This window comes from Babylonia areolata, chromosome 1 (genome assembly GCF_041734735.1).
Source record: "Babylonia areolata isolate BAREFJ2019XMU chromosome 1, ASM4173473v1, whole genome shotgun sequence".
Taxonomy (NCBI): domain Eukaryota; kingdom Metazoa; phylum Mollusca; class Gastropoda; order Neogastropoda; family Buccinidae; genus Babylonia; species Babylonia areolata.
Window position 1 is genome coordinate 11,777,599 of NC_134876.1, and position 10,000 is coordinate 11,787,598.

General features: G+C 47.5%; 1 protein-coding gene across 1 annotated transcript in view; it reads right to left on the reverse strand.

Moving 5' to 3' along the window:
• The window catches only part of LOC143291536 (uncharacterized), a 26,599-nt gene that overhangs the window by 4,480 nt on the left and 12,119 nt on the right, over positions 1 to 10,000 (reverse strand). The window contains exons 8-12 of the mRNA XM_076601440.1: positions 9,098 to 9,245; positions 5,221 to 5,333; positions 4,182 to 4,290; positions 2,314 to 2,559; positions 824 to 871 (exon numbers count right to left, since the gene is read on the reverse strand). Of these exons, the coding sequence (XP_076457555.1) occupies positions 824 to 871; positions 2,314 to 2,559; positions 4,182 to 4,290; positions 5,221 to 5,333; positions 9,098 to 9,245 (664 nt within the window). The remainder of the gene's footprint in view (positions 1 to 823; positions 872 to 2,313; positions 2,560 to 4,181; positions 4,291 to 5,220; positions 5,334 to 9,097; positions 9,246 to 10,000) is intronic.

Sequence of the window (10,000 nt, forward strand, 5' to 3'; positions counted from 1 at the left end):
GCAACAAAGGCGATCGAGAGAGGCAGAACGTTTCCTAATTTTTTGTTGCTCTTTTTTGTGTGTGTGCATACGATGGTACTTCATTGACCAGAGTTTGGGTGTAGCAATGGAGGCTATCAACTGAAGGAATGGGGGACAGCACATGTTTGCTGCTTTTGTCTACGTCGATCGCCTTTGGAATTGCTCGAATTTCGAGTAAAGGTTAGATACGCATGCGCAAGATCCAAGATGGCCACGGAACTCTCCAGCGGTCTATTGTGTGGCGTAGAGTTTCGAGACCATTCGTCCCGATTCGCCCTAGACGGTCTCGAAAAGTGGACAGCTCTTCTTTGTCTATGGATGTTGAGCCATGAATTTGCGATCATGGGCTCTTGGTCACGAAGCTCAAGTTGGCAAATCTGTAGCCGGTGACCAATAGCCGTGTGGTTAAAGCGTTTGGACTTCTGATTCTCTGGTACCTCGACTCGATCCTAGTATCGGCTCCCGGCTGTGTCAAAGGTGGAGATTTTTTTCTCTCCAGTCTCCAAGGTCAACATGATGTACAGACCGGCCAACGTTTTAAATATCCTGCGCGTGTATACATACGCATGCAGAAAATCAAAATGCGCTCGTTAAAGATCCTGCAATCCACGTGAGCGTACGGTGGGTTGTAGAAACAGATGCTACCGGTACAAGGCCTCACTGAAGACAGAAGCAGGAAGGCTTGTAGGTATGAATACATATAGTTATGAATATGCTGGGTGCTACAAGACGGGATAAGACAGAGGTCAAGACAGCCCACAAGATGCCAACACATAGCTTATCGATACATATACATACTCACCCCTCGAGGTAACATTCTTCTCATTGTCTTCTTCAACAAGCTTCGTTTCTGGAAGAGAGAGAGAAAAAAAAAGACAGCAAAAAAAGCATCATCATCATCTAAACACCACCACTACTGCTACTTCTACAACTGCTGCTACTACAACTATTCCTCCTTGTTCTTTTTTCCCCTTGATTTCCTTTGTCGGCTTTGAGGGTAGCTGCTTTTTGTTTGTTTGTTTGTTGTTGTTTTTAAAATAGATTAGATGGCATAGCCTGTCCTTTCACGTCCTGAGGCAATGCGCCTGTCTTGTTGGCTTTACTGTTACCTCCCTCCCTCTCTTCGCTGACTTTTGTCTCATCTATTTTCCTGTTGCTTTTTTTTTGTTGAGTGAGTGTTAATGTGTGTGTGTGTGTGTGTGTGTGTGTGTGTGTGTGTGTGTGTGTGTGTGTGTGTGTGTGTGTGTGTGTGTGTGTGTGTGTGTGTGTGTGTGCGCGCGCGCGCGTGCGTTTGTGTATGTGTGGTCCTTAAGTGATCTATATTAAGCTGAGCGGAAGGAAACCAAGCGAAAGGCATCTCCAAATACCAACCAACCAACCCCCCCCAAAAAACCCCATCATCGTTATCATCATCATTATTATTGTGATGTTGTTGTCTAGGCTATCACCATCACTGCGCATCTTTTCTTAATTGAAGAAAAATGCCTGAAGTGACAACTGTATCGTTCCCATACTCATACTCCATACTCTACACTCACCCGTACTTTGCGCGCACTCATAGACACACACACACACACACACACACACACACACACACACACACACACACACGCACACACACACACACACACTCACACACAGAGTGTTGTGGGAGAGAGCAACCACACCTATCACCACTCTCACGCCCCCCCCCCCCCCCCTCTAACAACACAGCAACAGCACAACACAGCACAGCAACAGCACAGCACAGCAACAGCACAACACAGCACAGCACAACACAGCAACAGCACAGCACAGCACAGCACCAACACAGCACAGCAACAGCAGAACACAGCACCAGCACAACACAGCAATAGCACAGCAACAGTACAGCACAGCAACAGCACAGCAACAGCAGAACACAGTAACAGCACAGCACAGAACCAGCACAACACATCACCAGCACAACACAGCACCAGCACAGCACAGCAACAGCACAGCACAACACAGCACAGCAACAGCACAGCAACAGCAGAACACAGTAACAGCACAGCACAGAACCAGCACAACACATCACCAACACAACACAGCACCAGCACAACACAGCACCAGCACAACACAGCACCAACACAACACAGCAACAGCACAACACAGCACCAGCACAACACAGCACCAACACAACACAGCACCAACACAACACAGCAACAGCACAACACAGCACCAACACAACACAGCAACAGCACAACACAACACAGCAACAGCACAGTACAAGCACAGCACAGTACAACACAGCAACAGCATCTGACCACTGACCATAGCCTTAGGGATATGCAAGCCCTCCACGTGCACCTTGCCCCGGACCAGTGTGTCAGCCAGTGTGTCCAGCAAGTCCTGGGTGTCCAGCTGATCGGAGGAGGAGGAGGAGGAGGTAGAGGAGGAGGGGGAGACGATCAGACAGGGCAGCATCCACTGGTGACGGTCCACCTGGTCTTCGGTCCACCTGCTCACCTTTCTCAGCCCCAGCTTCCTCTTCACCACCCTCACCGTCCGGCATGAGACCTGCTGCCCGCGGGTGTGTGGGGAGGAGGGGTGCGGGAGGAACGTGTGTGTGTGGGGGTGTGTGTGTGGATGTGGAGGTGGGGAGTGGGTGTGTATGTAAGGAGGGTTCGGGGGGGGATGGAGGGGGTGTAGGGAGTGTGGGTGGGGAGTAGGTGTGGGGGTGGAGGTGGGGAGTGGGTGTGTGTGTAAGGAGGGTTCGGGGGGGATGGAGGGGGTGTAGGGAGTGTGGGTGGGGAGTAGGTGTGGGGGTGGAGGTGGGGAGTGGGTGTGTGTGTAAGGAGGGTTAGGGGAGGATGGAGGGGGTGTAGGGAGTGTGGGTGGGGAGTGGGTGTGGGGGTGGAGGTGGGGAGTGGGTGTGTGTGTGTGTAAGGATGGTTAGGGGAGGATGGAGGGGGTGTAGGGAGTGTGGGTGGGGAGTAAGTGTGGGGGTGGAGGTGGGGAGTGGGTGTGTGTGTAAGGATGGTTAAGGGAGGATGGAGGGGGTGTAGGGAGTGTGGGTGGGGAGTAGGTGTGTGGGTGGAGGTGGGGAGTGGGTGTGTGTGTAAGGAGGGTTCGGGGGGTGGGGGGGGATGGAGGGGGTGTAGGGAGCGTGGGTGGGGAGTGGTTGTGTGGGTGGAGGTGAGGTGTGGGTGTGTGTGTAGGTGGTGGGTGTGGGTGTCGAGGAGTGGGTGTGGGGAGTGGGTGTGGGGTTGGAGTGTGTGTGTGTGTGTAGGGGGGTGGGAGTGGAAGTTGAGGAGTGGTGATTGGGGAGTGGGGTTGGGGGTGAGAGTGGGGGTTAAGGAGTGTGGGTGGGGGTTGAGGTATGGAGTGAGTGTGGAGGTTTGGGAGTGGGGTTGGTGGTGGGGTGGGGGGCGGGGGTGTGGGGGGGAGCGAAGCAGGGCAGGATGGACGGCGCGGTGGGTTTGGGGGTTGGGTGGTGGGGAGGGAGAAGGAGGTACAGTGTCAGGTTTGCTTGATTAATAATTAGTTAATGATTAATCAACGAGCTGGGTTCACGTTGGTGTGGTGTGGAAAATTGGGTGCTGGTGTGGTTGGTTTGGAGGGGGAGGCGGGTAAGGGTATGTGCTTGTGTGGTGTGGTGTGGTGTGGTGCAGGGGTGTAGTACAGTGCAGTGTGGTGTGTGGTGTCACATTGTGTGGTGTGGTGTGATTCTATTCAGATTCAAAAGAAATCAGGAAAGTAACAAGATTAATGGCCTGCAACCCCCCCCCCCCCAAAAAAAAAAACAAAAAAACAAAAAAAACAAACCAAACCAAACCAAAACAAAACAAAAAAACAAAACAAAAAAAACAACAAACAAACAAAAACAACAACAAAAAACAAAAACAAAAACAAAAACAAAAAAACAAACAAAACACACAAACAAACAAACAAAAAAACCCAACCCAAAACAACAAAAACCAACCGAAAATTGATTTGTTTTACATTCAGGCTCTTCAGAAGAAAAAAAATCCCACAAAAGAAACACGTGTTGATGGATGATAAATGAAAATGCAGGAATGGATGGATAAGAGAAGAAAGACCCAAAATCTCAAAAATTAATAATGAAAAGAACACCCCAGTCCTACCACCCCCCCCCACCCCCCCCCCCCCCCCCCATCCAAAACGCTCAACAGACACACCTCTTCCAGTCTCTCTCTCTGCAGACGGGTCAAGTTGAAACCCAGCAGATCCCGTAACGTCAGCAGGCGCCAGCACCGCTCCTCGGTGACGTCAACTGCCCTCAGGTACCTGTGACGTCACGAGTAGGATGACGTCATGAGGAGAGTGAAACCACGAGGAAGGTGACTGCACTGATGGGTGTTCGTGGTGGTGGTGTGTTTATCAACAGTTTGACACGGAGTGAGAGAGAAGGAGGTACTGCACATCATGATCATGATTGTGGTGTGTTTATCAACCTTTCACACGGAGTGAGAGAGATTGCATTGTTGATGTGCGTGGTGGTGGTGGTGTGTTTGTCAATTCTTCACACGTATTAAGAGCGAAAAGAAGTGACTGCACTGTTCGTGTGTTTGTCAATACTTCATGTAGAGTGAGCAACAGCCGAGTGGTTAACTCACGCAGTACGGCCAGTCTTCTCTTCTCATCTACACAGACCCCTCGGATGTCCAGTGGGTGTCTGAATGACCCAACCTTTAGCTCCCGTCGTCAGAATTGTGGTATTCTTTGTCAACATTCACCTCTTCAGTATAAGAGCCTTCCGCTTACAATATTTTGATGATGGTAATTGGGGTGAAACGCTGTTAACGTCGTCTCTTTCGCCGTTCGTATGGAAAGAGTTAAAACGTTGGACTTTCAATCTGAGGGTCCCGGGTTCGAATCCCGGTCACAGTGTCTGGTGGGCAAAAGGGTGGAGATTTTTTCCGATCTCCCGGGCCAACTACAAAAATAATAAGGACATACTGATGATACAAATAAAAGAAAATGAGTTACGGTGAATTTATAGACTGAGACAGACAGGAACAGAAACAGTGTGACAGAGACGGAAAAACAACAACAACCTTAAATGGAAAACAAAACAAGAAAGCTCCTCATTCCAAAACTGACGACTGTCAATCACTTCTTCGCAGCCTAAACTCACCGCCGCCTCCCCCCCCCCCCCACTCAGCCACCCCTCCCCTCCCATACCCCCACCTCCACTCCCAGCAGTGCCAGACTCACCTTCGACACCTGCTTCGGTCAGGTGGGTTCAGCATTTTGCGGGCCAGCTTCGTTCTCTTGTTCCTGTTCCGTTCTTTCTGCATGCAGGACAGTGCATTGATGCTTTGCTCCAGCTGAGGACACGTACAGACAGTGATCAAAGTCTGGGGAACCAGTGTGATGTACATGCCACGAACAAGAACACCTGGGACATCCTTCCAGACCATGTAGTTACAGCACCAACTGTCAACAGCTTTAAGTCTATACTGGATGCCCACTGGGCAAACTTATCGACAACATGGAGTGATGGCCTAGAGGTAACGCGTCCGCCTAGGAAGCGAGAGACTCACGGCTCGAATCACGGCTCAGCCGCCGGTATTTTATCCCCCTCCGCTAGACCTTGAGTGGTGGCCTGGACGCTAGTCATTCGGATGAGACGATAAACCGAGGTCCCGTGTGCAGCATACATTTAGCGCACGCAAAAGAGCCCACGGCAACAAAAGGATTGTTCCGGGCAAAATTCTGTTGAAAAAAATCTACTTCGATAGGAAAAACAAATAAAAATGCACGCAGGAAAAAATACAAAAAAATGGGTGGCGCTCTCAGTGTAGCGACGCGCTCTCCCTGGGGAGAGCAGCCCAAATTTCACACAGAGAAATCTGAAGTGACAAAAAAGAGAAATACAAATACAAATATGTAATCCTGCTTGCCGTGAATGGGTAGGATAGTAAGACCTGAACAGCTACGCATGTAGGAAGTATTCAAATCCTGGTGGTGAACAGGTCTTGAACGAGGCCTCAAGCGCCACAAGTTCCAGAAGTTGGGACCATTGTGGTGGTATAAAAGTAACTGCGACGACACCCCGATTCCACAGGTGGACAACTACCTAGACCACTCCCAACAGAATATAAAAAAAACCCTGACCCTACCCCTGCAAACACGTTCCCAAACGACCCCTATGCCAACATCTTGATCTTAACAGGCATTAACAATTAGGTCAATTACTATCCAGTCATTCACGATTGTGTACATTTCACAAACATTTGCAGCATCAGTAGTGGAAGCAGCAACAGCAGGTCTAGTAACGGTGTGCCTGGCCTGTTAATTGATTAAAATCATGACGACGATGGTGATGATAAAAAAAAAACAATGCTAAAAGCAAAAAAAAAAAAAAAAAAAAAAAAAAAAAAAAGCGGCAACATGCAACAACTTAGAAGATGGGTAAGCACTGAATGCTCATTATGAATGCTCTGCTGTGCCTAAGCAAGAAATTAGCGCTAAATTTCAGCTGCACTCATTGCCAAACAACATCTTATTATTTTCCGAACACATAGCAAGTAATACAGTTATCAACAGACATGCGACTCATTGTTTGAGTTTGTTTATTACTGAAATTGTCGCACGATAATCGAAGATTCTGCCTACAACAATAAAGTACCATTGTATTATGCATCTCTTCTTCTTTCCAAAACATGACCAACATCATCTTGCTGATGGATCTGTCACTGTCGATGCATGCTAGGTATCTTTGTGTTCCCACAACCCACCTGAACACTGACATGGATCAGAGGATGTTTAACGTGCGTAGTTGATCTTTTGCATGCGTATACACACGAAAGGTGTTCAGGCACTAGCAGCTCTGTACATACGTTGACCTGGGAGATCGGAAAAATCTCCACCCTTCACCCATCAGGAGCACAAAAACCGGGAATCGAACTCAGAATCCTCGGGCGAGAACCTAGCGCTTACGTAGTCACAACCGGTAAATTAACGAAACAAACTCTGCCTCATAAATTTTGCATTTTCTTTTGGAAACCAAACAAAAAAGGCAATTTAGGCCGTGTTCACAAAATCAATAGGCTTACCCATGCTAAACGCGGAACAAAAACTGTGGAACGAAGGATTCTGATTCCTTACGTCTGTCAAAAGTCACAGTACAGAATGGGCACGCACTAACACAGCAAGAGAGAAAGAAGGGGGCGGGGGGGTGTGGAGAGAGAGAGGATTGTAGAGAGAGGTTGAAATAAAGAGAGAGAGAGAGAGGTGGCATAATGGTGGAAAAGAAGAAGGAAGGAATATTGAAACAGAGAGAGAGAGAGAGAGAGAGAGGGGGGGGGGGAGCAGAGAGGTCGTGAGAAACAAGAGAAATTGTTCTGTATAAATACACTATTCTGTGCAAAAGAGTCGAGATAAAACAGAGAATAGTGTGGTGTGTTCGTTTACGCACTACTGTCAACACTTTACACTGACTGTGTGTGTGTGTGTGTGTGTGTGTGAGAGAGAGAGAGAGAGAGAGAGAGAGAGAGAGAGAGGGGGGGGGGGGAGAGGGAGGAAGGAAAAGAGAGAGAGGCAGAGACAAAGACAGACACAGATGGAAAGAGAAATAGAAAAAGAGATGAGAGAGGGAGACACAGACAGGATGTCACCCTGTTAAGTCTGTCTATCTGTCATTCTTAATGTCACCCTGAAAAGTCTACCTGTCTGTCATTCTGTATGTCATCCTGTTGAGTCTATCTCTCTATCATTCTGCATGTCACCCTGTAAGTCTATCTGTCATTCTGTCCGCCACCATGTCTGTCTATCTGTCTGTCATTCTCTCTGGCTGTCTTACCCTGTAAGTCTATCTGTCATTCTGTCCGCCACCATGTCTATCTGTCTGTTGTCCTGTCTGCCTGTCTCACGCTGTAAGTCTATCTGTCATTCTGTTTCACGCTGTAAGTCTATCTGTCTGTCGTCCTATCTGCCTGTCTTACCCTGTAAGTCTATCTGTCATTCTGTCTCACGCTGTAAGTCTGTCTGTCTGTCATCCTGTCTGCCTGTCTTACCCTGTAAGTCTGTCATCCTGTCTGTCTCACGCCGTAAGTCTGTATGTCTGCCTGTCTCACGCTGTAAGTCTATCTGTCATCCTGTCTGTCTGTCTCACAAGTCTATCTGTCATCCTGTCTGTCTGTCTCACAAGTCTGTCTGTCATTCTGTCTGTCTGTCTCACGCTGTAAGTCTATCTGTCAACCTGTCTGTCTGTCTCACAAGTCTGTCTGTTATTCTGTCTGCCTGTCTCACGCTGTAAGTCTGTCTGTCATTCTGTCTGCCTGTCTCACGCTGTAAGTCTGTCTGTCATTCTGTCTGCCTGTCTCACGCTGTAAGTCTATCTGTCATTCTGTCTCACGCTGTAAGTCTATCTGTCATTCTGTCTCACGCTGTAAGTCTGTCTGTCATTCTGTCTGTCTGTCTCACGCTGTAAGTCTGTCTGTCTGTCATCCTGTCTGTCTGTCTCACGCTGTAAGTCTATCTGTCTGCCTGTCTCACGCTTTAAGTCTATCTGTCTGTTATTCTGTCTGTCTGTCTCACGCTGTAAGTCTATCTGTCTGCCTGTCTCACGCTGTAAGTCTATCTGTCTGTTATTCTGTCTGTCTGTCTCACGCTGTAAGTCTATCTGTCTGCCTGTCTCACGCTGTAAGTCTATCTGTCTGTTATTCTGTCTGTCTGTCTCACGCTGTAAGTCTATCTGTCTGCCTGTCTCACGCTGTAAGTCTGTCTGTCATTCTGTCTGTCTGTCTCACGCTGCAAGTCTATCTGTCATTCTGTCTCACGCTGTAAGTCTATCTGTCATTCTGTCTCACGCTGTAAGTCTATCTGTCATTCTGTCTCACGCTGTAAGTCTATCTGTCATTCTGTCTCACGCTGTAAGTCTGTCTGTCATTCTGTCTGTCTGTCTCACGCTGTAAGTCTATCTGTCATTCTGTCTCACGCTGTAAGTCTATCTGTCATTCTGTCTCACGCTGTAAGTCTATCTGTCATTCTGTCTCACGCTGTAAGTCTGTCTGTCATTCTGTCTCACGCTGTAAGTCTATCTGTCATTCTGTCTCACGCTGTAAGTCTATCTGTCATTCTGTCTCACGCTGTCTGTGGGGATGCTCAGGAGGCTGGCGGTGGGAAGGCTGCAGATCCGGGGCCCCAAGGACCTGACCAGTTCAGGGGTGGCCGTCTTCAAGTTCTTCCTGCTGATCAGCACCACGGCGCTGTCCTTGGTCAGCAGTTTGGGGAACCTGCACGTGCACAACTGGTTGACCCACTTTCTTTCCCCCGTCTTTTCATTTTTAAAATTTTTTTTTTTTTATATTATTATCTTTTTACGTGTTTATTTGTTTGTCGTCATAAGTTTTACCTCAGAGAAGAGATCCGTCAAGAACAACAACAACAAACAAGCAGAGTGGTTTTCAAAACATTGATTTAATTTCAGTCCTTCTTTACTTATTCATTTAATTGTTTATTATCCGTTTGCTTCTTCATTCATTCATTCATTCATTCATTCATTCACGGATCCCGTTATTGATTTCCCAGTGGCGACAACAATCCTGCGTTCAGGAAAAAGTCATAAAGAAATTGAATCAGTTATGCTTCATGGATTTAAAAATTAAAATGTTGTTTTTAGATACCACACTCAGACACAGCAGTACTCATATGATAAATAATGGCACTTGTGCTATTAATCAATTCACCCTGTCGTTGTAAACACTCATCATGTGTATGACAGCGTGCTTTTATTTTATTATTATTATTTATATATATATATAAACTGTATTCACAAAACATGCACAGACACAACAGTACTGACTCAGTCGGTTGATCAATACTGGCATATTGTGCTTTTGGTTTATTCACTCCGTCGTTTGAGAAGGCAATGATTTTGTGTGTGTGTGTGTGTGTGTGTGTGTGTGTGTGTGTGTGTGTCTGTGTGGCTGGAGTTGTGAGTGGATCAGTTGGCTTGGAGGTTGATTAGTCAACTAGAAAAAATCAATGC